This window comes from Marmota monax, unplaced genomic scaffold, assembly GCF_021218885.2.
Source record: "Marmota monax isolate L192 unplaced genomic scaffold, Marmota_monax_Labrador192_F-V1.1 WCK01_AAM20220418_F8-fsc00036, whole genome shotgun sequence".
Classification (NCBI taxonomy): Eukaryota; Metazoa; Chordata; class Mammalia; order Rodentia; family Sciuridae; genus Marmota; species Marmota monax.
Genome location: NW_026694491.1, coordinates 3,472,209 through 3,499,220, shown reverse-complemented (window position 1 = coordinate 3,499,220; position 27,012 = coordinate 3,472,209). Strand labels below are relative to the sequence as shown.

Here is a 27,012-nt window from a genome sequence, read left to right as displayed (position 1 = left end):
GATTCTTTGGATTTAAAAAAAAAAAAAAAAACTTTAGATATAACAGGGTGAGATTCTGTGAGATTTTAAATGTATTATAATATACGTTAAATCCATTTACTTTTCAAGTGTAATTTTTGCTTTTTTATGTATAGATAACCCATTTGAGTACAGAGTCTGTTAAATGCAAATAAGTACTAATTACATTTTTAAAATAATTATTATTTTATCAGAGTAAATTTAGGGCTGGGCATATAACGTGGGAGACCATATATGCAAGACCATGGGTTTGATCCCCAGCAGTGCCAAAAAGAAAAAAAAATTCTAATTTGATTTATTTGGTTAATTGATATGTTTATACCTGAATTGTTTATACTCAAAGTATTTCACTACAAAGCTTTATATCTAATATTGGTCCTCTTTAAGTTTTATATGGAAACATGAGTATAATTTACATTGGGATAGAAGTGTTTGCATAGCATGTTCTTTATTTTATTGCTGTATTTCTTTAGTATTTGTATGTACTTGCCTGGCCTATATATTATGTTCTTGAACAATTTATAATTGACATGTGGTCAATTAGGGCTTTGCTGAGGCTGGCCTCAAACTTGTTGGCCTTCCATGTTACTGGGATTATAAGTGTACACCACAGTGCCTGGCTATGTTTTTCTCTTAATGACTGATTTTATTCCATTTGTGTCTTCCAGACTTTTTTTTAATGGGAAGTTATTTGTTTTCTTCTATAGTCATTCTCTTTGTCTAATCCTGTTTTCTGCCTTTTTCTCATTAGTGAATGCTCATATTAGTCTTCACAACCAATTTTTAATGATTATAGATATATTATTGTTTAGTATCACAGTTTACGTAAACATTCCTCTGTTATTTTAGATATTTTCCAAATTTTTATAATCAGAACAGACACCATATTAATATTGTTTCCATAAGTACATCTCTTCTGCTTCAGACTTTCTTTCAAGGTGCTAATTCTTTCAATGTATTTCATTTTCTTTCCAAGGGGAGCTTAAGTGTGTTATTCTCTTATATTTGATCTCAAATGTTTAATAATTTATTTTTTTCTTTATAAATCACTTTTTTTCTCTATATGAGTCCCCCCCCCCCTTTGAAGTCCACTGATTTTACTATAACGTGTGCTGGAGCTGGTCATTCTGTGCTGCTATTCTTACGTGTACAGTATGTGTAGTTTCATATCTTTTTTTAAATTTTAGGAAAATTTTCTTCAGTTATAGCTTTTGTATTTGTTGTTTTTCCCTATCTTTGTCATATTGTTGTTGTTGGATATCTTTGCTTATTTTCAGTTGTCTTTTTTTTCCTAAATTCTTTTTTATTCTTTTTGATTTTTAAAAATTTCTTTTTATTTCTAGATATTCTCTGTTATGTTTGTTCATTCTTGTATTTCTTCTAAATTAGCCTTCATTTTTAAAGAGAATTTTAAAAATTTTAATTCTTTTTCAAGTTCTTATATCTCATTTTTTAGTTTTCTAATTCTAACTTATGTTTTAAAGGGTCTTGTGTCATTTTGTTGTTGTCCTTTTGGCTATCAATTGAGAATGTCTTCTTGTTTTCTTTGTTCTCACAGTAATTATATGTGGAGTGTATCTCTGAAATTAGTTTCCTTGAACTTCTAGACAGAGATGGGGTTCAGGGTATGTAATTTCACAGAGCTCCCTCTTGTTTTAAGGTAGATTTCTTTAAAAAAAATAAAAAGAAGTGTTATCTTGCTTTCTGGGGTTCCCTGGTTTGTTTTATTTCTCCAACTGAATGTGAACCTTTGTTTTTTTTCTGTTGCTCCAGCTTGCCCAGGTTTACTTCTGCTCCCAGCAGTCTCCTCAGTGACAGGGAGGCACTTTGGCTGATAATTTTGGGGATTCACAAGGTCTAAACTGCTGTAGCCCTTCAGAACTTTCATAGACCTGAAAAGACCTGGTAATATAATGGGTATTCCTGGTTAGAGTTGAAATTTGCCACCACGCTTTTCTGTAAATACTGTGTGGCTTTGTTTTCAGATCTGTTTCAAACTTCATATTATTTTCCTCTGTTTCTTTTTATACAGACACTACCATGAAGGACTCCTCATGGCTGTTAATTGACCTGCCAGCATGTTTTGGGGGGAATTAATGTAGATATATGACTGTCTAGTTTTATTGTAAATATACATGGAATTTTAGTTCTATCTACTTTATTATCTGTCTGTTAAGCACAGACACATGCACATACCCCTTCACATACTGTATGGGGGTGGGGGTCCTTTAAGACCCCAGTAGAAGAATTCACAAGACTCAGTGTATAATCACACAACTATGATTTATTATGATGAAAGGATATAGAGCAAAGTCAGTAAAGAGAAAATGCACATGGGGGAAGTCCATGGGAAACTAAGTGTGAGCTTCCAAGAGTCATCTCCCCAACAACATGTAGGGGTAGAGGGAATGTTGTCACACAAAACCTTGGTCTGGTGGTGGCCCAATGAAAGCTCAGTTAGTCCAAGTAGTTGAGGGGCAAAGCAGAGGTATAGAAAGAACCTTATTACCACAATCTGCCTGGTTGATTAGAAGATGGCTGTACTATCACCATTGTCCTAGGGACCATCTTAGCTAATACCTGCAAGTGAAGGGCTTATATAGGAAATTTAAGGAAGTGTATGTATCTTCAGCCACAGATGGGTGGCACCAGAATAATCACTAAGCCTACAGTGGTCTATTTTCTGATATTATCTGACAGTTATCAGATGTTTTGGCTTGTGTATATCTGCAGAAAGATTATTGATTAAAAGGCCTTATGATAATGTTTCCCTTGTTTCCTTTTTCTGGAATAACTTATTGTAGCTCTTAATGTCTTATTTAGAATTTAAAAAGCTAGGGAAAGAAAACAAAAAGCAAGTTTACAAAGGACAATTTGCAGAGGACAAGTTAACTCACCTAGGTAGCTTCACTTTCTGCCCTCTGAAGGTTCAGTAGATTGAATTTGCTGAAATAAACTAAACATCTGATAACAGGAGAGGTAAGAATGAAAACTAAGTACCCAATAATTGAGTAAGATTTAGAAGCTTATATACCCTTCTTTAAATGAGAGAAATGGGGACCATAGGCACTTTCTGAGAGAATAAATGCATTGTGGGGAGAGGAGTGGGTCCAAAGAACAGATAGTTCCTAGGGCAGAGTTCCTCTGAGTTTGGGAGGGGTTAAGACGAGTTATGGGAAGTTGAAAATTGTGCTGTGAACAAAGGCAGTCTCTCAGATGACATCCGCAGAAGGGATGGGAAGTCTATCCAGTATGTATAGTGATGACCTTTAGTTTCTTCTGTGATTAATTTTCCCTGATTTAGTGAGATTTCCAAGATGATTTTATTCCTTCTGGATGAACTCCTTAGGCAAGGGAACTTAGTGAAAGCCATTCCCTGTAATTCCAGAAAGAGGATCCAATGATTTGTAGGAGGAGTTTGGAGTAGGTGTTGTGAGGTCAGAGAATCCGGAGGCTGATTCTCTAGTTCAAAGTGCTGAGCGTGTCAAGCCAAGACATTTTTCTAAGCATCAACAGAGATAATGTGCTTAATTTTTCCAGCATAAAATTGTGACATTGTATGAAATGTTATCTACCAGGAAAAGCTTGCAAGTAAGTTTTTATTGGAAGCTAGTTATTTAGAAGCTTATATACCCTTCTTTAAATGAGAGAAGTGGGGACCATAGGCACTTAATGAGAGAATAAATGCATTGTGGGTAGATAAGTGGGTCCAAAGAACAGACAGTACCTTAGGGCAGAGTTCCTTTGGGTTGGCAGCCTTCCTCTAATGCAGCCTCTCTGGCTACTCATATATGCCAAAATTCCAGACTCCTAGAAGGAAAGCAGATGTTCATCCATACACCTCATCTTTTGCACAAATAGTTTAGGCATAGCGAACCACTCCTATCAGGTATAATGGGAACCTCCCAAAATTCAAGTTCCCAGATGCCAGCCAAGGACCAACCTTGAAAGCAGAACTTGCTAAAGAAGTCTCAGGTCTGCTTTTCTGCACACATACATATGAGTAGTGGAATTTAAGAAGAGTTTAAAGAAATGCCACTATTATAATCATTATTTCCCAGAATTCTCCAATTAAGATCTTTCTCTAAGCAGAAGAGAAATCTGTTCAGATTTCCATTTTGAAGATGGTGTTTCTACAATACTAGGAAGGATTGCTAGGAAACCATTGAGAGTGGAAGTGGGTTAAACATGCAGTAGCTCAGGTGATAAGAGGTTATCAGCTAGTGCTTTTGAAAGAAGACCTGGGAATCAAGGAAAGGGGAGGGGAAGGAGTCAAAAGGGAAACTACATATGTATATTTATGTGTGTATGCATATGTCCACATGCAATATATATACTACATACTAAGGCAATAAGAAAATATCATGAATGTATTTTCTTTTCTGTTTCTAAGTCATAAGGGGAGACAAGTCCAGAAAATTTAAATATGTAAAAATTTAAAACCTATGATAGAAAGCAAGAAAAAAACATCAGTAAAACTAAAAGGAAATGGGAAAAATATTTATAACCTCTAAGAGTGTTTATGGCCTTATACTAAGATTTGTAAGTTAGTACTTTTAAAAAATCTTAACCCAGTAAAAATAGGCAAAGTGTATTAATGGGCAGTTCACAAAAGGAGAGAGACAGATGGTCATATTATTTTTCAACCAGGACCTTTTAAAGCAAGAACAACAATGAGATACAAATTATTTTGGAAATTAGCTGGGTTTTTTTTCTTTTTTTTTTTTTTTTAAAAAGAAACTGTAGTAGTCAGGTACTTGGAAATGGAGGTAACTTAAATGTGCAGCATTAGATTATTGTAATCAGTTGATTTTTTTGTAGAGCTTTTTTTTTCTTGAAATAGTTTATAATCTAACAAAATAAGTGCTTAACAAGTTAAGACTGATGATACAATAGATGTAGAAAGTTCAGAAATGATATCCTATTAATATTAATACAGGATGAAAGAATAGACGTTTATAGAAGTTGGTGTGCTTACTTATGAATCTTTTTAAAAAAATCTTTGTAGGAGCTGGGTGTGATGGTGTAGGCTGAAGCAGGAGGATTGCAGTTTGAGGCCAACCTGGACTGGCTACTTAACCAGAACCTGTTTCAAAATTTTAAAAACAGAGAGAAAAGAGAAGATAGGAAGGAAGGAAAGGGAGGGAGGGCGCGCAGGGAAGGAAGAAAAGAAAGAAGGAAGGAAAAGAAAGAAACCCAGGAGGGTTAGGGACATAGCCCAGAGTTTGTGCTTTCTACTTGCTTAATAAGCCCAAACCCTGGGTTTCATTCCTGGCACCATAAGGAAAGAAAAATGAAGTCTAAAAATTGATCAAATGATGGGTATACAAGCAACAGTGAACAAAGTATTATGAACTATGAGACAGTGGTGAAAGCTACTGTCCATCTGAATCTGCAGAAATGCCATTTAATCCTCAAAAGAGTCTTGATAGGCAAACAAAAGTCTTTTATATTTTATAAATGAGAATATTAATGTTTGGAGAATTTAAGTATTTACCTAAATCATGGCTAGTTTGGCTGAACCTCTACCTAAAGCCAGGTTTATCTGAGAATAACATTTATGATTATCTGTCGCCTTTTTTTCTTAATAAGTTGCCATGTTGATCTTAAGAACTTGAAGCAATATATATAATTTAGCTTTTGTGAGTCAAGAAATATGTTTTAACTATTTATGTTTTATTATATAAAGTGGTAAGCTCCTTGTTCCCTGATATACTCAGACAGATTCTGGATAACCATATTTTAAGAAGGTTTTAGGTAAATTTTTGCTGTGGCTAATATCAGTTTGAACTTTATAAACTTTGAGAATCCATGGATCTATGTTTTTATGGTGTTCTCTTTCTTTCACTTCTGCTTGTGCATTTCATCTAAATTTAGATCATGTGGAGGACCGTAAGTATATGAACACAAAGTGCTGTGGAAATCCTTGAAAATTAATGTTTGCCTTATGTTTTGATAGGTTGGCACATGACTCTAAACCATTAATTATAATCCACTAAAAAATTCTGTCTTATGTAGTCAAAATTCATGAGGTTTATTCTTGAATGTAGACCAGGGGAAGGATTTGTCTATTCAAGTGTATATGCTTTTTCTCAACAAAAATGAAAAATATATAAACCAATACTTTCTTTTTGTACTTTAGCTATATGAAAAACAGAGCCAAATGTAATGGGTGAACATAGTAGTTATCTTACCCTAGATGTTTGATAGCAAATACTTGGTTTTCTTAGTTAGAGTTTGTTTTATGTTATTCCTAAACATTTTTTGTTATGGAAGGTAAATGCCTGTTATTTTTAAAAAAACATCGTAGAATTACATAGATTATAAATTTGCAGGGGAAAGTAGCTTAAAAGTCAAGTACTTAATTCTTATGATGCATTATAATATCAGTAGTTTGAGTGTCATTTTTTGGAAAAATAGGTAAAATTCAATCTGTTGTAATGTAAGACCTGTTTACCCATCCTGTGTCTTTATTTATTTTGGTGCATTAAAAACTGGAAATGGAGAATGTTTTCACTGCCTCAGGGATTAGTGTTTAGAAAATGGCCAGCATTGCTCTTAGGCTGATACTTTTGAAAGAGTGGATATAATTTATCTCAGGTCTGTAGCATTGCCAGTTCCTCCTTTAGGGTTTAATGTCTTATTATGCTTCAGGTGTTAAGTTGACAGTTTATCACATACTCAAACATACCCAGATACCTAAAGTATATATAGAAAACAAATGTGAAATATTATTGCTTATTCTCTCCTAGTGTTCCTTTATACTTGTTCATGATTTGTCTCTGATCAAGTCCAATATTTATGGTGAATGTTCTAACCCTAATGGACATAATGTAGGCAATCTCTATATGAGATAAAATCATGACAGATATTCAATTGATAGAATATTTGCATGTTTCGGGTTCATTTTACACCCCCAAAATAATAGTGTGATTGTTGTGATAGAAATACGTCAGTCTTGAAACTAGAGAAGTCATAAACCCCATGTGAAATGTATAGTTGACTATTATTTATAGCTTATATAAAATGTCTTTATGAATGCTTACCATTATGTAAAACTTATTCTTTTATTTTTATAGTCTGTTCGGCACTTGAAGTACTCCTTGTTCAAGAAATCGCTATTGGGCAGTGTTTCAGATAATGGAGTAGTAACACTCTGGGATGTGAATAGTCAGAGTTCATATCATAACTTTGATAGTACGCATAAAGCTCCAGCTTCAGGCATCTGTTTTTCTCCTGTCAATGAATTGCTGTTTGTAACCATAGGCTTGGATAAAAGAATCATCCTCTATGACACTTCAAGTAAGAAGTAAGTGTGATGTGCTCATATCTTACTTTAGTTTAAAAAAAATAGTTATTTTATTAACAAACATAGACTGCTGGCTAATGTCCAGGGGATCTAATGTTTTTACACTTAATATATATAGCTAGTAAAATCAAGCTCTTTTTCTTTTCATGCAGAAAAAATTGATAGGAGTATGGATATTACTTAGGGTATTTTTGAAATATAAATATTGAGGGATGACATCTTAATGTTTTCATGTCTTTACTTTAGCATGCTTACTATTCTTTTTTGTAAATACATACTTTTAAAGCATTATGATTAATTTGCTTTAAAATTAATTTATTTTCTAGATCAAAGTTTCCTAAACTGTTGACATTGTGGACTGGATAATTCTGTGTTGTGGGGGGCTGTTCCAATTATTGTAGGGTATTTTGCAGTATCCCTGGCCTCTACCTATTAAATCCTATTATCATTGCCAGAGTCATGACAGCCTAAAGTTTCTCCAAATATTGTCAAATATCCCTGGAGGTTTATGGCCCCCTAGATGATCTTCTAAACATCTGGGCCCATTTTTCTTCTTTCTTCAGTTATGGGTGTGCTGGATCAGTTACATAAACAAAAACCAGCTACAAGAGTGCTAGAGCTGTATTCAAGATACCTGATGGGAAGTTCCCACTGTCAGGCCTTGTTAGGATGCTAGAGTTTTTACTGTTACTTTTTTCACTCTCTTCTGAGTTAGCAAGCCATTCTTCTCACACTAAACACACAGGCAAAGAGATCAGCTTCAGCAGATCAGAATCCGTATTTCTGTGTTAGCTTCTTCAGGATCAAGCTACATGGACTCTGTTCCTTTTAGCTTTTTGGTCAAGAAGTGTACAACTGAGAACAAAGTAGCAGCTGCTTCCCTGTGAAAGGTCATGGTCCTCTTGAGACCTAAGCAGTTCAGTAAATGGAAAGTGGTTACTTAGAGCTTCATCAACCCTGAGGCTAGAAACCCTTTTTGTGAAGTATTATGTCACATTCACTTCCAAGATAATAATTACTCAAGGTGCTGTTTTCTACATTCTGGTTGATGTACATTGAACTTATTGAAAGTGAATAGAAAAATAGGATGTAACATTCAGCAGTTACTTACATGTCATTTTATTAGAAATGTCTCTTAAGACAGATTCTAAAATTCTACTTTAAACAAGTGTTTGGGATGTGTATGCTGTTTACCCAATTCTAACTTGGTTAGTAAACATTTATATCACATAAGCTTATACACATATCTGCATATACTTTGTTCCCTTTTCTAAAGGGTAGTGAAAACTTTGGTGGCCGACACTCCTCTGACTGCAGTTGATTTTATGCCAGATGGAGCCACTTTGGCTATTGGATCTTCCCGTGGGAAAATATATCAATATGATTTAAGGATGTTGAAATCACCAGTTAAAACCATCAGTGCTCACAAGACATCTGTGCAGTGTATAGCATTTCAGTACTCCACTGCTCTTACTAAGGTGAGATATTTTCAGCATTTTTTATTTTAGTAAAAAATTCTAGCTCAAAATATGTAAATTTTTTCACTTAAATGCAGTATATTGGTTCATAATTATATGACAGCATTTTAAATAACTTTAGCATAAAGCCCTCTGATACTTAGTTTTAAAAATTTGTGGGTACTTAATTTTCTCTGTCTTTAAAAGTATTTAAAAGTATTTTTATTGGTTTAGAAGAAAACTTAGATCCAACACCAAGCTTAAGATATGTAAGGGAAGAAAATGTTTTTAATCTAATAGAGAATATAAAATATTAACGTATAGTAGAAAATATTAGTAACCTGATCCTTTAAATGTTTCATTACATTTTAGTCCAGTTTAAATAAAAACTGTTCAAATAAGGTCACAGCAGCGAATAAACGAGCCATTAATGCGAGCACCATTGGTGGAGGAATTCAGAATTCTGGAATTGTCAGAGAAGCAACTGCCACTTCCATTTCCACAGTTCTCCCGCAACCCATGACAACAGCTGTGGGGAAAGCAACAGTTGCTGTTCAGGACAAAGCAGGTAAATGTTATGTATGTAGAATTTGGGGTTATTTTCTTCCCCAAATATATTTAATTAGCACTTTCTTTAAGAATGTTTATCTCAAAATTCATTTGAGATTTAGGTAAAATTATCAGTAGATGTCATTGAAGAAATGAAAATTTTAACTTTGGATATAAGTTTTTTTTTTTTTTAATTCATGAAAGGCACTTATTCTATTCATTTAAACTTCTATTGTAGGAAATAGTGATTATCTTAAAAAATGGAATGATGCCAACTTAGAAATCATTCATCTTCAGTGTTACCAAACACTAGGTGACTTTCCATTGTGTTTTCAATAGAGAATATGAAACTTTGATGTTCATTATAATTTGACTGAATAGTTAAAAAAAAAAGCTGTTAATGACTCCTTTTATTTTATATTTCAGAATGAAAAGTAAGGTGCTGTAATTAATATTTTTAGGTGCTCAATAGTACCTGGCATATATTAAGCAATACATTAGCAGTTTGTTAAATTGCAACATATTCATTTATTTTTTTATTTATCAATGATTTCTTCTATTCTGATAATCATTGATGAGATGGTTCTGATACAAAAGTTCCTGTAGACTTTGGGAAGGTATTATAATAAGCTTCATCATACTTAAAATAGAAAACATCCCTTATTCCCAGTAAAGACCATATTGCTGAAAAACCTTTTGGTTTTCAGTGTATTAGGCTATATCATCAATTTGCAGTACTTTTAAAAGTCTTAATGGCAAACTAGTTTTGAAATATGCTCAATATATTCATATATTTTTAAGTTTTCAAGATAGGTAGTTTGGCAAAAATCATTGTTGGTATCTTCTGGGTTGGAGTTTTAATATTTCCAAGTAGCAGCAAAACTTTAATTTGTTGACCTTGATAGTATGGAATAGTTTTTTTTAAGTATATTTACTATCAATTTCCTGTGAATATCTATATCATCCTTATAGAATAGTCACTATGTATAGAAAATAATTGGGTGCTTATTTAAGGACTCTTGGAGACAAATACCATTGCTATTTACCTAAAAGAATAAGTTCTTTTTGAAATATGACTTTGAGTAATGTCAGCCAATTTGTTAGAATTAACTGTATTATGAAAATTGCCAATAAGTTAAAAAATTCTTTAGAAACATATTAATTTGATTCATATTTTTAAAAAATAAGTTCTCTCATTTACTCTAAACTCAAGTCTCACTGTTATGTATCTAGTTTTTAATAAGGAGTCTCTTATTTAAGGATGACAACATTAATTAGGAAATGAAAGATGGGTCTGTTGGGTCACTGATGAATGATAATGGTAGGCAAATGCACAAAATTTCTGGCAAAATGATTGTTTGCTCTGCCCCCACAGTTAAAGATTTTTATTTATTAACTTTATTTTGAAATAATTGCTAATTTACAGAAAGTTTTTAATATTACTCAAATAACTCCTGAGCTTTTAGCAAATTCACCACTTTGTAAATTTTGTTACATTGGCCTCCTCATTCTTTCCTTCAAACACGTATGCACACACACGCATACACACATCTTTACACACACACACAAAACACATTTTTCCCCCCTGGGAAGCATTGAGAGTAATTAGACTTAAATCTTAGATCTATTACTTCCTATCTAGACAGCTTTAGACCGCTTTCTTAACATGCCAGACTTTCATTTGTTCCCTCCATATATTGAGATAATAATATTTAGCTTTTAGGATTTTGTGAAAATCAGAAGAAATGTATCACAAGTATCTGGCACAAGGCAGACAGTGGATGGTGGTATTGCTGATACTGTTATCTTCATGATCATCACCATCACTCTCATTGTTTTATGCTTTGTGTAATTATTGTTGCTTCTACTAAAGTTGTCCTGATTTAGATATTGAAAAGAATCTCTGAAGACTTGTTTCTGGTGCTCATTTTTAGTACAAAACATTTGTTTAAGAAGTCAAAACTAAGGCTTTAGCACTGTTTTTATATGATACCAAACTTGTTTTTTTTTTTTTTTATATTTAATTTGTGCATGTTAAAGCTTGCATATTATTATAGGCTGGAGTTAGACCTAGAAAGAAGGAGAGAAAATGTCTCTTTATAACAGTTTAACTCTTATGGTAAACACTTTTCAGTGGTTGTGATATTCAAATGATTGGGTTATGTTTTAGCTTTCTAGCAGTTGTTATTAGAAAAATTTATTCTGTTAGCAAGACATGGACATTTTTGGATATACAATAGTCCATTCTTTGTTTTTATCCTAGGGTTTGCAGTTTTCATTTGAGACTGAGATGCTAAATAAAACACTTTAAAATATAGCACAGTAATGTGCTACCATTCCCAGATTTTCATCCAACTTCTCAAATATCAAGAACTCATTCCTTAACCCAGAAATGAGCAAGAAGCTACTGATCCTACAGAGTTCCTCTTACAAAGTCCCTGCATTATATACTGCCAGAGAAAATAAACTGCTGCAACCTCTTTAGTGTTGTGTAATGAATCTTGTTTGTTAGGCATTGTACTACATACCTGCCAGACTTTTTGCCTCCATCATTTGTAGATGAACCCAAGAGTTCATAACAAAAGTAAGCTGTGTTCAGAGGGCAGCCAAGTGTGTAAATTATTTCAGAAATTTTCCATTAAAATGGCTAAAATAAAGTGTTGCTGTATGAACAGATAAGCTTTTTGCTTTTGAGGAGCCCTTCATTCCATGAAAGTGCTGATTGGCTTAATTGTTGTCATATTCTGCTTTTTTTCACAGATGCTCACAGTTGTAAATTTCTAAAAAATGGGTAATATTGATAATTTTTTCAACTTAGCTTCTGATGATGTTTAATTAGATTTAATAACAACTTTTTTTTTTTTAATCTAATTCATCTAAGGTTTTCCTCGAAGCATAAATACAGATATTTTATCTAAGGAAACTGACAGTGGAAAAAGTCAGGATTTCTCCAGCTTTGATGATACTGGGAAAAGTAGTTTAGGGGACATGTTCTCACCTATCAGAGATGGTAAGTGAATTCAGATGGGTGGATCACGTTCTCTTGCTGGTGGTCATTACATTCTGCTCCTAAAATGTGGGTAATATTTTTTGTATACTCAAGTTAATTAAGACCAATTGGCTTATTTTCTCTTGTCCTGAGCAACATTTTTCTGATATTTTACATATATACTCTATCACATATAAAAATATATTTTTTGATATTGCAGATAATATAATTCTAAAGTAGTTATTGGTAATTTTCACATGATAACTATGCAAATAGTTCTCAAATTAGTATTTTAATTTCCACAAAAATTTCTTTCTTTACTGTGGTGCTGGGTATCAAACCTCAGGGCTTTATGAATGCTAGACCAGTGCTATACCACTGAGCCCTAGCCAACCAAAATAATTTCTTAAAGGAAGTTTTACCTTTATAGGCAGTCTTTTACTTGTATCTACTTCAAAATAAGTCTCCCTAAAATTTTGGATGTTTTGGGATGCAAAAAATATCTTCCTAGTTTAAAAAATTTAGAATTGTTAGTGGGGTCTTTTTTCTTTTTTTTTTTTTTTAATAGGAAGTTTAACTACATTGAACTTTATTTATTTATTTATTTTTATGTGGTGCTGAGGATCGAACCCAGGATCTCATGCACATGATAGCCGAGTGCTCAACCACTGAGCTACAACCCCAGCCCTAGATTATTAGTGTTTAATTGATATTTGTTAAATGTTTTCACAGAGTATATGGCCATATGATAGAATACCTCCTCATTTATGCTATGTATGAAAGTACCATATTTTGTGCTTGTGTGTATACATAATATATATTAAAAATATTGCCATTAAGTCTTTGCTGGCTTGATAGGTGGGAACTAAGACAGTATTTAGCTGTACTTTTTAGGTGCTAATGTTCATCTTTTGATGTATTTTTAGGTGCTGTACTTTAGATGCTAATGTGGGAACATCTTACTATTTATAGTAATGTAATCAATAATTGGGTAAATATCTAGAGGGTAATTTGGAAGAGTTAAATTAATCATATTTTTTGGCCTATTAATTCCATTTCTACAAATTTGCCTTAGAAAATATTCAGAGAAGCCTACAAAGATTTGTGGGTTTACAGTTTTATTTATAGTAGTGAAAGCTTAGAGAGAATCAAAATATCAGGTTTTTGTTTTTTTAGTTGTAGATGGACATGATATCTTTATTTTATTTATTTATATTTTTTATGTGGTTCTGAGGATTGAGCCCAGTGCCTCACAGGTGTGAGGCAAGAGTTCTACCACAGAGTTACAATCCCAGCCCCAGTATTAGGTTCTTGAAATTGTTACATCCACTTAGGATTTTTACAACTTCATTTTTATTTTAATGTTGTCTTTCCCAAGTTTACATAGTCAGAAGGAATAAACGTGTATTTGTATAGAATTATTGGTTATCTTCTGCCTTACCCTAGTCAGAAAATAACCACTTAAATTTCTGGGTCAGAATCTCCTATCTTTCACCTAATGAAAAAGGAAGGATCCTTTTAGTACAAGAGAAAATCAAAGTACATAGTTAAAAAGAGTAAAGAAGGGAAGGAAGGCGGGTGAGGTGGCGCACTCCTCTAATCCCAGTGGCTCTGTTGGCTGGGGCAGGAGGATCTCGAGCCTTAGCAAAAGAAAGAAAACAGCCTCAGCAAAAGTGCTAAGCAACTGAAGGGATATGGCTAAGTGGTTGAGTGCCCCTGAGTTCAAGCTCCAGCACCAAAAACTAAGGAAAGAGTGGCTAGAATTGAGAAAGCTTTCTAGGATCAGCACTGAGTTGGGTAACTTGGCTTCTGAAACCTGCTTAGAGCACCTTTTGCATTGAAGAATGTAGGAAGGGCTTTTTGTAAGAGTTATAAATTAAATTTTTTAAATGAGTTTTAAGAGAAATGATTAAGTTAATTTTTCCTTTAATTACTTTTATTGTTTTTTAAAAATGTGATGAAAATTTGAGGCATATGTCCTCAATTCTTTTATTAGAGTTTTATGTTATTAATATGGAAAAACATAGTTACTAAATATAGTGCTGAGAGTTTTCATTGTTGAGGGATTTTTCTTTTAATCTCAAGGATGCAGCTCTCTAAGTAAAAGACTTAATCTGTTTTTGTCTTGATTTCTTCATCTTGTAAATAAAAGTATTTCTCTTTTAAGAGGAAATTTATAAGATTGTGTGTAGCGGGCATATTATATACAGTTACTAGGTCTGAAACACTAATATAATAATCATGTTCGTTAGTCATTTGAATTTCTGGTGAATTTTTTTAGTGACTTGTCCATTTTTCTATTAATCTGTTAAAATTGAGTGTTTTTTTAATCGATGAATAATATAGCATTGAAATAATCTTACACATTCTGCATTAAAATAAAAATAAAACCTAGTGATTTTTATAACATTGTAATACTTGCACAATATTTGTGTTATTTCAGTTGAGCCCCCAAACAAGATGATTAAGGCGTTATCCCATTGTAGAGATGCAGAAACTGGAGTTTAATTGCATTGTAAGCTTGCCTGAAGCCACTGGGATTAGAGGAGTGCGGCACCTCACCCACCTTCCTTCCCTTCTTTACTCTTTTTTACTATGTACTTTGATTTTCTCTTTATACTAAAAGGATCCTTCCTTTTTCATTAGGTGAAAGATAGGGGATTCTGACCCAGAAATTTAAGTGGTTATTTTCTGACTAGGGTAAGGCAGAAGATAACCAATAATTCTATACAAATACACATGTTTATTCCTTCTGACTATGTAAACTTGGAAGAATGAAGCTAAAAGAATGAAAAGGGAAGTTTAAATAAGTACTAGCTTTAATCTTTAACCTCATTCACTCCTTCTTAAGATTGATAGTCTCTGAACTCCTTGGGGAAAGAATTGGAAGTCTTAAGTTGCTATGGCTTATTTTTCACTACTTTAAAATTTGATTTTTTTAAATTTTATTGTAGATGGTGAAGTTAACAAGGGAGTTGATGAGTCTGTAGGCAAAGGAGATGGTAAGAACTATTTAGAAGTATTTTCATGAAAATTAAAAATGCTGTTGGATTATCTGTTGCTGTGTAACAAGTCACCCCAACATTTTGAGGCTTAACAGAACAAACATCATTTTATTACTTCTGTGGATTGACAGTCTGGGCATAATTTGATTAGATGATTTTGCCTTCAGATCTCTCTTGATGCTTCAATTAGGGTATCATCCAGAGCTGCATTCAATTCAAAACTCAACTGGGCAAAAATCTGCTTTCAAGCTCATTCATATGGCTTTTGGCTAGAGACATTAGTTCCTTGACAGTTAAGCATCTCTCTGGGAAAGCTGACCACAGAACAGCTATTTTCCTCAGAATAGGTGAGTGAAAGAGTGAGAGAAAGCAGCCAAGATAGAAGTCACAGTGTGTTTGTAACCTTATCTTGGAAATGGCATCCTAGTATTTTTGCCATATTCTCTTTGTTAGAAGAAAATTCCCAGGTCTAACTCATATTCAAAGAAAGAGGAATACACAAGGGTGTGGGTGTCAAAAGATGAGTCAGAAGCCATCTTAGAGGCTGCCTACTAAGATACATGCCACAGATACATACCAAATTAACCCTCTTCATTTATCAAAAACTAATAAAGCATTCCTTGTGTTTTCAAGGTATTTTCACATGTAATATTTTTTAAGCCTCACTACTCTTAAGAGAGAGAGAGATCATCATTCACATTTACATATCAGGAAGTAGGTTTAAGATTTTTAAATTTGTGCCTAAGAGTATACATCATTTAAGGGGAATAGCTGAGAAACTAGTCTTCTGACTCAAGTTCCTATGTGTTTGGCTATGTTATTCTGACTCTATTAAGTGTTTATTTTAAATATCCAAGATAAAGGATATCATGTACCATTTTTGTTCTCCTTTTCTTCAGGCTTTGACTTTCTACCACAACTGAACTCAGTGTTTCCTCCAAGAAAAAATCCAGTAACTTTAAATACTTCAGCATTGAATTCTAGTCCTCTTAATGTCTTTATGGGATCTCCAGGGAAAGAAGAAAATGAAAATCATGATCTGATAGCTGAGTCTAAGAAAGCATTTCTAGGAAAACAGGATCCTAAAGATTCCTTCAAACAGGTATGTGCCTGAAAATGATACTGAAGTCACTTTGTCACTAGAAAGGGAGTGGCTGCCAGGATATACCCTAATTATTGAGAGTGCTGTGCACTTACTAAGTAGAATAATATTTACTTTTTAACAACTAAAGAATATTTTTGAAATCTGTCTTTGGCTATGTTGAAGGTAACAGCAGATATAAATGTATACTATTTTTTCTTAAGGTAAATATTTGCTGTACTGTCTATGTAAGAACACTTGTTACCTGAATTTAATAATATATTTCCACTGCAGCATAAAACATCAAGTTGGTGGTTAAGATGTTTGCTCTAAGTTTTAGAGCAAATTTGATGGTGCTAAGAATGAAATTAATCATTATTACATTTTATGAAAAATACAGTATCCAATATAGAATTAATTTCTTATGTAAGCGTTCAAAATCTGTTATAGGAAGGCCAAGTCAGTTAGGTGTATAGTATGTGTTTATTTGTTTTCACATTTATTTTTTAGAATAATATTAAAAGATAATTATGGAGTAAATACGTCTTTTGATTTGTTTTTTAATATTTTTGTGTGGCTGTCGCATAAGAGTTTGGGGATTTTTTTTTAAATTTTGGCCAATAATTTTCATTTTAAATTATGTTCAGAAGATGCTTAGTAAATTAGTTATTTTTCCTTATGATGTTATTGCAGAGATTGTTTTTGATCTGTAAAATTAATTTATTTTGCTGCTAGTCCCAGAATATTTTTTTCTCTTTGTATTCTTCCTTCATTTCCCCAACCCTATCTTCTGTTAAAAGGGGGAGGGAGTGGTAGGAGAAATAGGTAAAAAATTTATTAGTAATATGGGTAAAACAAGAAATTAAGTATATTAAAAATTATTTTGTTTTAAATATAAAGTTTGCAAAGTTGATCTCTTCTGGTACTGAAACTGGAAATCTAAATAATTCTCCATCGTCTAACCAAACAAGAAATCTTGAGAAATTTGAAAAGCCAGAGAAAGAATTTGAAGCTCAGTTCATATATGAACCACCAGTTAATGGATCTTCAACTCCAAGTAAGTACATAAAACTTCATAATGTTTGAAAATGTTAAATTGAAAAGTCCTCCAAATATTTAACTTAAAAAGGATAGAGTGATCATAGACTAAAAAAAAAATCAAGGACTTTAAAGTTTATTGGCTTGTCTAGTGTCTAGAAAACAATGACATATGTATATGAATGATTAAGTTCAGCAATATTGATTTCCTCCCCTTTTTGTGTGAATTTCATTTTCAATCTAATATGTAAGGATTTTATTAAATATGGTACAGATAGAATTATAATTTAGGACCCTTTGAAAAGGGATGGTTAACTACCTAAATTGTAGTTTTTCTTCTTCATATTTAAATCTTTCTCTTAGAATTTAAGCCACAGACTCATAAAACTTGATTGCAATTTAAAGAGTTTGAAGTTCACCTCTAAGAATATTCTGTATAAAAGAACTCTTCATATAGGAGCAACTCTTTATATAACTATTTGTATTTTACTTTAAGGTTTCTGTGGGTGTATTGCATTAGCTGAAATGCCAAGACTTTGCCTATAGCACTACTTTACTCCTACCCTCCTTCTGTTTGTTCTTGATAGTCTTGCTTTATCTGGTTTGTGGTATAGCTTGTCTCATTCGTCTTTTATTAGAAGAAATGGTTCAGAGATTCTTCAAGATTAATTCCTCTATCATATTATTACATTAGACAGTTGGCAGTTTATAAATGACTATTAGAAATAATGTCATATAAAATTTTTTAAAATTGTATTCTAGACAGTGAATTTTTCTAAATATCAGAGGAACACTGTTCTTTGCCAGTTTTTCAAGTTCCCTCATGCCAAATCTTATTTAGAAATGTTTTATGTCTCTTAATCCAAATTGACTATTCATATTTTCTCCATTCTTTATTTTAGATCCAAAGATAGCATCCTCTGTCACTGCTGGAGTTGCCAGTTCACTCTCAGAGAAAATAGTTGATACTATCGGAAACAATCGACCAAATGCACCATTGACATCTGTTCAAATCCGTTTCATTCAGAATATGATACAGGAAACATTGGATGACTTTAGGTAGTAATTGAGAAATTACTGTATCTAAACCTTGCATTTGTTTGTGTATTTTTATTAGTGTAAAACCAGAACTATAAGTAATGGTTACTACTTTTTATCTAAATTATTGTGAACATAAAACCATAGAAAACGTGATAGATTTTGTTGATCTAGTTGTACTGCATTTATTGACTATCAACCAGGAACAGGCCCATTTACCTAGATAGCTTGACAGGGAAGTCTAGCATGCAGACTGCTATTCTGGATTTTTTTTTAATCTTCAAATTGTGAACAGATTCTTGTAAACTCATGTGTAGTTCTTATATCAGTACTTATAGATCACCTGTTAAGTGTTTTATTTTTAAATTAATTCTAAATATTTTTATATAGAATGCATCAGAATGTAATAATATAACATATGTAATATAGAAAAATTTCCTTATTCTTGCCTATCTCATCCTTTGAATGTGTTTTAGAATTTTGCTTCCTTTTACTTATTTCAGTATTTTTGGAAGCCATTTTCAATTATTAGAATCTTTTGTGGGGTTTCTTCCTCCCTCCCCTTCTAGTCTATAGTTACTTGGGATTATAATGAGTAAGAATATTGGAGATGTGCAGTTTTTGTTTGTGAATATTTCTTTTTTATGTTTAAAATATTTTTAAAATGTAGTTTTTAATATTAGAAAAGTATATTTTAAAGAAAAATTATGTTGGCATTTACAGTGTACCTCGTTTATGTACTAGATACAAAAATGAACTCTGTACCCAAAAAGGACTTGTAGTTTATTCAGGACAGATACAGTACATCCTTCTATGATAGGTGTTTTATATGAATTAGTTCTTTTGTGATTGGTAAATCGGGCAGAGTTGACAAAACAATTGGGAAATTTCATTGTTATAATAGCAGCCAAAATAAAGTGCATGTAAAAAGCTTAATGAAGCCCCTGTCAGTGTCCATCTCCTCTGACTTTCTCTTAACTTGGTGTGGCTATATGGTCTGTGTTAGAAGCACTTATTTTGTGGTTATTTCCCATTTGTGGGGATTGGGGGGGTAGCATTTTGTCCTTGCCTCTATAACTTGACAGCCCCAATCCTTCTGCATTCTATCTTCTTCCATTAAGTAACCATCACTTTTTTAAGGTAAAGTGTCTTATTCAATATTTATCTATTAGACCATGTTTTTAAAACTGTCCTAGTATTTTTATTAAGATTTGTTTTTGTTAGTGCTCTGTGACAAAGTTGCATAAGTTTTGAGTGGTGGACCTCAATTCTTTTTTCCTAAGTCCTATTATTTTCAATACACAGTTTTAAAGAGTGAGGTTTTTCAGGAATACATAAATATTTATGGCATAATAGCAGAACTGTCTGAACAAAATGATGTTGGAAACACAGAAAAGGAGCAATTTGCTGGGGCAAATTTAGAAAAGAATGACTGAAGAGATTTTATTTTATACTCAAGTGTGTGGGAACAGTATGAGCACAGAAACAATTGTAAATTTTAGGAGTACTTGCAGAGAGAAGGTACTATGACGAGATGCGGCAGAAAAGGTAGTTATGAAAGCCTTAATATGTAGGAATGGGGGGGGGGCATCATGAAAGTAATGTGTTATTTATTATCTGTTCATTCAACAAGCATTTTAGTGTTGGTTCACCAATAGTTTTGTATGATTCGAGGGCAGTGGGCTCAGGACTTTTCCTTCAGCAGGCCTGGGGATCTGAGCCCTGGATGACTGACTTCTCTGTGCTTTATAGCCTGCCAACTCCTTGTGTTGCTAAGGGTTGATTTTTCTTTCACTTCTGGTCTGATCCTGGCTTAGTACCCAGAGTGGCTCGGGATTTCGGTTAACTATTCTGCTTTCAGTCTTCAGTAGGTGTATTCAGCTACACCAGTTATTGAGAGCACAGATGGAACAGTATTGAGGGACTCACTCTCAGTCAATGTCTGTGGTCTGTAGTGGGCTGCTGCCATCTTCTCCATGAGGACCTGGAGTGCTTCAGAGGGGTTATGCTCAATTCTCTTCCACCCTAAGACTTTGCAAGTGCTTTACATCTGTGTCTTAGGGAGTCTCTCAGCTCTGCTGCTTGCCTATCCCTAATTTTTTTACGTAAGCACTCAATGCATGTGGGGGAACGTGAGCTAATAAATGCAGGCTTTTTAGTTGTGATTCCTTGGAATCCTAAACTGCCATACCAGGCTTCACCTGGTTTTTAAAAATGTGTAAAAATTTCAGCTAGTTCTAGAAAATGGTGCTGGGTCTTTGTATCCTTATCATTTCTTTGCTGTTAGTTTATTTATATATATTTTTTATTCTAAACTTTGGTCAATTTAAGAATGTATGATTTTATAGGTTATCAGGCTTCTTCTCATAATTAGAATTGGGAGTTTACATATAAGTGGAAATCTGTTCAGCTGCTTTGTTGTCTTTCAAAAAGATTTAAGTTTGTTTTGGCAAGCTGGTCACCTTGATCTTGTTGTAGCTACTTTTTAAGTTTTTTTGAGAACTCCTTTATTCTAGTTTGCCTTTATTTCTAGTCTTTGCCCCTCCAGGACATCTGCTGAGTATTCACCCTGTCTTTTCAGGTGGGTCTTAAACTTTAACCTATTTCACCAGCATCACAAGGCTTCCGAAGTTCCTTCTCTGCATTTCAGCTGTTATTTTATGTTTGGTTTACTGACACATAACCCAGTACAGGCATTGTTTAGGAGGCAGCAGATTGATATCCAAAGGGGAAATTTCTGCAGGCTTCTCCTCTTCAGATTCTTGGACTTTTTAACATTGGCTTTCTTGGTAGTCCCAAACTCTAACACTCCAACACTGGCGACACTGTCTCAAGCTTCAGAAGAATGCTGCCACTCAGCCTTTTTCCACATTGTGGAATCAGCACATATTCCAGAGACAAAAGCAGAGGTAAATGTGGGTCTTACCTGGTAGACTTCCCTTCTTTGCAAGAATGTGGCTCTTTAAGCCCTGGCTATGCTGATGGTTCTCTGATACCAATGATGAATTTATTGATTCATAAGGTACTTGCTAGGCAAACATTCTACCACAACTGATATCTTCAGTTTTTAATACAACTTTCATCATAACTGAAAGCAGAAAATATAAATTATTTTAAATGCTATATAATTGCAACAGAAAATTTAAGGTACTTGAGAATAAATCTAAACAAAAATAGTGAAGATTTTTTGAGAAAAAAGAATTTTTAAAGTGAATTACAAAGCATTTACAAATAAATGGAAAGATTTTATGAAGATGACATTTCATCTAACTTGATCTATAGATGGAATGCAGTCCCAGTCAGAATCCCAGCTAAGTTATTTGGGAGATGATGAAATGATTCCAAAATGTATATATATGGAAGAAAAAAAGATCCAAGACTACTATCCCAAAGAAGAATAAAGTTGGAGGGGACTGATTTGATGGATGGATAAGCTTAGTTATTAAATAAAATTAAGATAATAGTATAACACTGGCACAGCATGGACAAATTGGTCACAAGAAGAAAATAGTTAGAAAGAAACCTATGTGATTCTGGAAACTTGATAAATGACATTATTAACATTGCAGGTCTGTGTCCAAAATATGGAATAATCTATAGATTATAATATTTGCTTGTGTAAGAATAAATTTACTAATTAAAAATCAATTCTGTATAGAATAAAAGTTGAATTGTAAAAATCAAAATTTTAAATGTTCTAAGAGATCTTAAAACTTCAGAGTAGGAAAATTATTAAAAATAAGGAAATGCACTACCTATAAAATTTGCAGTATTGAGTAAATTTGAGTGTATAAATAACAACTCTAATTATGAGATATCACTAATAAAGCAGAGGGATTAGCATCTGGAATACTCATATCACCAAAAAAAGCGTCAGATTATAAGTAGAACTCTTAAAAATGAAAAATAAGAACATGAGGAAAAATGTTCAAACCCACAATTAGTAAACAGAAAATGCAATGATATACCATTTCACATCCATTAAATGGGAAAATATTTTGAAAGTTCGGATATTGCAAGTCTCGGTGAAGATACAGAGCAAGAGGAATTCTGATACACTGATAATGAACATATCCATTGATACTGCCACTTTGAAAAACAAATTGCATGATTTTGTAAAATTGATGAAGTACACACGTAGCTTTATACCTTTACATCTCATCTGTGTATATGGGTGCATGTGGATTGAGAGGTATACACATGATTATAATAATACAATAATAATAAAAACTTGAAAACAATTCAAGTATCATTTGACAGGAAAATGGGCATAACCAGTATAAATCAGTGATTTACAGATACTGAGGACCTAGAAAACAATATTTCTTAAATATAAGCTTCTCAAGACTACAGAGATTATTGTATCCTTTTTGTTAACACTCAAAAACAATCACTTTGAAAACATTAACTACAGATCGTATCTTATATCTGCCGTGTTTCACTTGTCATTCTTCAGTTCCATCTATTTCTCAGCATATACTATGATCTCATTCTTCTTTATGGCTGAGTAAAACTCCACTGTGTATATAAACACTACATTTTCTTTACCCATTCATCTGTTGAAGGGCACCTGGGCTGCGTGGCTATTGTGAATTGTGCTGCTACAAACATTGATGTGGATGTATCCCTATAATATGCTGATTTTAGTTCCTTTGGATAAATACCTAGGGAGTGGGATAGCTGGATCGGATGGTGGTTTGTCAAAGAAGACAAAATGTAGAGGTCAAAGGTCATCCCCAGTCTTCTTTCTTCAGTGTTCTATAGTTTTCATTGTAGAGGCCTTTCACCTCATTGTTTAGATTTATTTAGTTTATTCCCAATATTCTTTTTGTTGTTGTTGAGATTATTGTGAATGGGATAGTTTTTCTGATTTCTTTCTCAGCATATTCATTATTGGACGGTGTTTTGTTTTGTTTTGGTACCAGGGATTGAACCTAGGGCATTTAACCACTGAGCCACATCTCAAGCCTTCTTTTATTTTTAATTTTGAGACAGGGTCTCAATAAGTTGTTTAGGACAATGCTAAGTTGCTGAGACTGGCTTTGAACTTGCACTCTTCCTGCCTCAGCCTCCAGAACCACTGAAATTAAAGGCATACACCACCGTAACCAGCCAGTATTGGAGTTTTTAAGAAAAGTCTTTCTTTGAACAACAAAATTCAGGAATATAACAACTTCTGTCTTGGGATTTCTGTTAAGTGATATCATCAGATAGGAGCACCCAGTATATTTCTATGATTTGATAATATTCTAGCTTTAAGTTGTATGGTGGGTGACTGAGTGTTTCTTTTACCATTATACTTGCTGATTTTCTTTTGGAGACAAGAATTAATTGCATCTTACTGAGTTAATCATGTTACATCCATCAGAATAGCTCCTTTCTACTAAAAATTTTTAGTAGCACAGTCATTGATTATTATATGATTTGTAGTCTAGTGAGTTTTCTATATTTCTTGTACTATAAATCAGTGTCTTTCCTTAATGATTATTTACATATCAAGGAATGTAGTGCAGTATGAGATATAGAGGTAGGCAGCCTGGGTTTACATCCCGCTCTACTATTTGCTAGTTGTATGATTTTTGAACAGGTTATAACTGGTCTTTAGCTCACTTACTTTGTTAGTGAAGTGGAAGAAGTCATTTCTCCTCATTGTGAAGATTAAACAAGTTCTTATAAAATTTAAGAAATAGTGCCTAGTATATGTTAAATAAATGCTAGGTGCATTAGTATTTTTATTATTGTAAATAATTATTAACATTCAATAATTTGAGACAATGAAAAAGTTTAGCAAGTTTCTTAAATGAACTAGAATTGTTTAAACTCTTATAATTCTAATGTATTTTACATTCTTCCCTAGAGAAGCATGCCATAGGGACATTGTGAATTTGCAAGTGGAGATGATAAAACAGTTTCATATGCAGCTGGTATGTATGGCAAACTGTGTTTTAAATGAATTGAGAGTTGTGTGGAGCTAAAAAAAAAAAAAAGCAATGTATTTTTACTTATTTGCCATATCTAGTTGCTAAGATAAATAAATAGGGAGTTTCAGATATTTAATAATATTTTAACTGCTCACCTCCTTTTTAACCTGTGGTAGGTAGTTAAGGCCACTTTTTCATCACTTTCTTTCTTTTTTCTTTTAAGAAGCAAAAACCCTCCCAAATGTGTGAGTATAAATCTACTAAACATATTAATTTCACCAGTGATTTTTGTGATTAAGTAAAAAACAAATCATTCAGCTAGTTAATTGAACATGAGAGAAATGATAGCTGAAAGTATATAAAACATATCTTGTCAAGTAATTGTGAAACACCAGTAATCTAAACAGCATTTCCCCTTTTTCTAGAATGAAATGCATTCTTTGCTGGAAAGATACTCAGTGAATGAAGGTTTAGTGGCTGAAATTGAAAGACTTCGAGAAGAAAACAAAAGACTACGGGCTCACTTTTAAAATTTCACTGAATATGTTAATGTTTAATAATTTGGGGAGTTTCTGGCAACACAGAACTTCATAGAATCAGTATTGTTTTCTTGGTCTCTAGGGGAAGAAAAAAATTTTTTCAAGTTAAAGGGTGTTGGAATTTTACACCAACCACTGTTTCATGTTTTCTGTCACAAATATTTATATTTTTATATTTAAACTATACAATATATCATTTGCGTAATAGGAAAGTCAACAGGATCTTTATTCTGAAAACTTTAGCTATACACTAAGTGCCCTTTTTCATAGAAAATTGTGCATAAAAATAGGTTATGTTTTTAATTACCTTTTTTAAACATATTTTTGATTGACAAATTGCCTTCCAGATTTTTTGGGGTAGTTTTAGAAGTTTGATATACCTTCTATTTTTATGGAGAAAATGCCATTGACTAATAAAACACAGTTGGCTAGTAATTATTTTGTTAATGACATCAAGTATGACTATTATTTATTACTTGTAAATGTGATAATTTTTTGAAATTTTGAATTGTACAGATGCATTTTATCTTTTGCATTTATGTTAGTACTTCTGATAACTTTGTACTTCTGGTTGATATTTTTTAACTTTGCCTATGAGAAAAGTTTTAAGGGTGTGTGAGACTCAACAAGAACCATATATGTGCCGATTTTCTCATGAATTATTAATATGCAAAATTATAAAAGTTTTAATCACCATTACTCAACTAGTAAAAATTTCATATTAAATACTAAATATTACAATATCATTGCCATCTTTTCCTCCCAAGAGAGAAGTGTGAATTATTTTGTTCTGCAGTTTGTATCATTAACTGTCTCTAATTCTTTCTGTGATATGAATAATATTTTTATATTATTTGCTTTATCATAAAATTATTTATAAAGGTTCATTGTGAAAAGAATTCACACCCCTTTGGCAGTAGTTGGACATTTGCGTCTACCTGCCGTGATCTCCATTTTAGGTGTAAGATGAGGAGGGCTACTTGTTCATGTTCTTATCTCTTGCCCAAAGAGTTACACTGTATACCTTGAATATAGCTCTACTACTACATTTTGACTTCTAAGATAAAGATTTATACTAAAATTTTTTTAAAATCTAGTTTAGCTTACTAACTTTATTGTTTTCCAAAATAATGGGAAATAAGTGTAAATATGCTAATAATTACTTCCAAAAATGAAAACAGGAATATTACTTTTCCCCAGTATGGCTCAGCAAATACATTGTATCAACACATATAGGTGTGTTAATGTTATCTTTTCCTGGCAGATTATGAATGCATTATGACTTGTAACAAGTTTCCTTATATGTCACCAGAAAACAGGTTTAGAAGACATAAACATGAGTGTGTTTTGCCTACATGCAGTATTTAAATCTATAATATTTTCCTATTGTCTTTTTATATAGGTACACATAATGTATATTGAGAGGTGGAATAAATAAAACAATTTTAGTAACTTTATGTGTATAGATGAAACATTTTTGTCATGGATTTAAAAGCTAAGTACAAAAAATAAAATTTTTTATTAAAAAAAAAAAATAGAAAATCTGAAATTGGACTTTTGCCTCTGACCAGAATGGTATAATAGGGATTGGATTTACCTTTCCAATGGAAATTAAAATTAAAAAGACAAAATGTCTAAAATAATTATCAGACATTGGACATTAGGCAATTTTACCAGACAGTGATCCTTGAGTGGGGCTAACAATGAGACCACAAAAGCTCAGTGAACTACAAACACAAGAAAAAAAAAAAAAATACCAAAAATTCCTTAAAACCTGCAATAAGGGGAAAATTCCTAAAAGAAGCTGAAGACACAGAAGAACAAAGATAATCAGACTGTCACAGTGGAACATCATCTTTTTTTTTTTTTTTTTGGTATGGGGGATTGAACTCGGGTGGCACTCGACCACTGAGCCATATCCCCAACCCTATTATGTATTCTATTTAGAGACAGGGTCTCACTGGGTTGCTTAGCACCTTGCTTTTGCCTAGGCTGGCTTTGAACTTGTGATCCTCCTGCCCCAGCCTCCTGAGCCACTGGGATTACAGGCGTGTGCCACCGCGCCCAG

At 32.9% G+C, this 27,012-nt stretch overlaps 1 protein-coding gene across 3 annotated transcripts in view; it reads left to right on the top strand.

Annotated features, from left to right (window-relative positions):
• Nedd1 (NEDD1 gamma-tubulin ring complex targeting factor) overlaps nucleotides 1–26,401 on the top strand; it is a 56,814-nt gene extending 30,413 nt beyond the window's left edge. For 2 of the 3 annotated variants that reach the window (XM_046419355.2, XM_046419356.2), the window contains exons 6-15: nucleotides 7,098–7,327; nucleotides 8,604–8,805; nucleotides 9,157–9,352; nucleotides 12,215–12,343; nucleotides 15,277–15,324; nucleotides 16,227–16,429; nucleotides 17,309–17,465; nucleotides 18,349–18,505; nucleotides 24,342–24,408; nucleotides 24,831–26,401. In XM_046419355.2, coding sequence (XP_046275311.1) covers nucleotides 7,098–7,327; nucleotides 8,604–8,805; nucleotides 9,157–9,352; nucleotides 12,215–12,343; nucleotides 15,277–15,324; nucleotides 16,227–16,429; nucleotides 17,309–17,465; nucleotides 18,349–18,505; nucleotides 24,342–24,408; nucleotides 24,831–24,935 — 1,494 coding nt within the window. In that variant the 3' untranslated portion in view covers nucleotides 24,936–26,401. The remainder of the gene's footprint in view (nucleotides 1–7,097; nucleotides 7,328–8,603; nucleotides 8,806–9,156; nucleotides 9,353–12,214; nucleotides 12,344–15,276; nucleotides 15,325–16,226; nucleotides 16,430–17,308; nucleotides 17,466–18,348; nucleotides 18,506–24,341; nucleotides 24,409–24,830) is intronic. The other variant, XM_046419357.2, reaches the window with a different exon arrangement.
• The last annotated feature ends 611 nt before the right edge of the window (nucleotides 26,402–27,012 follow it).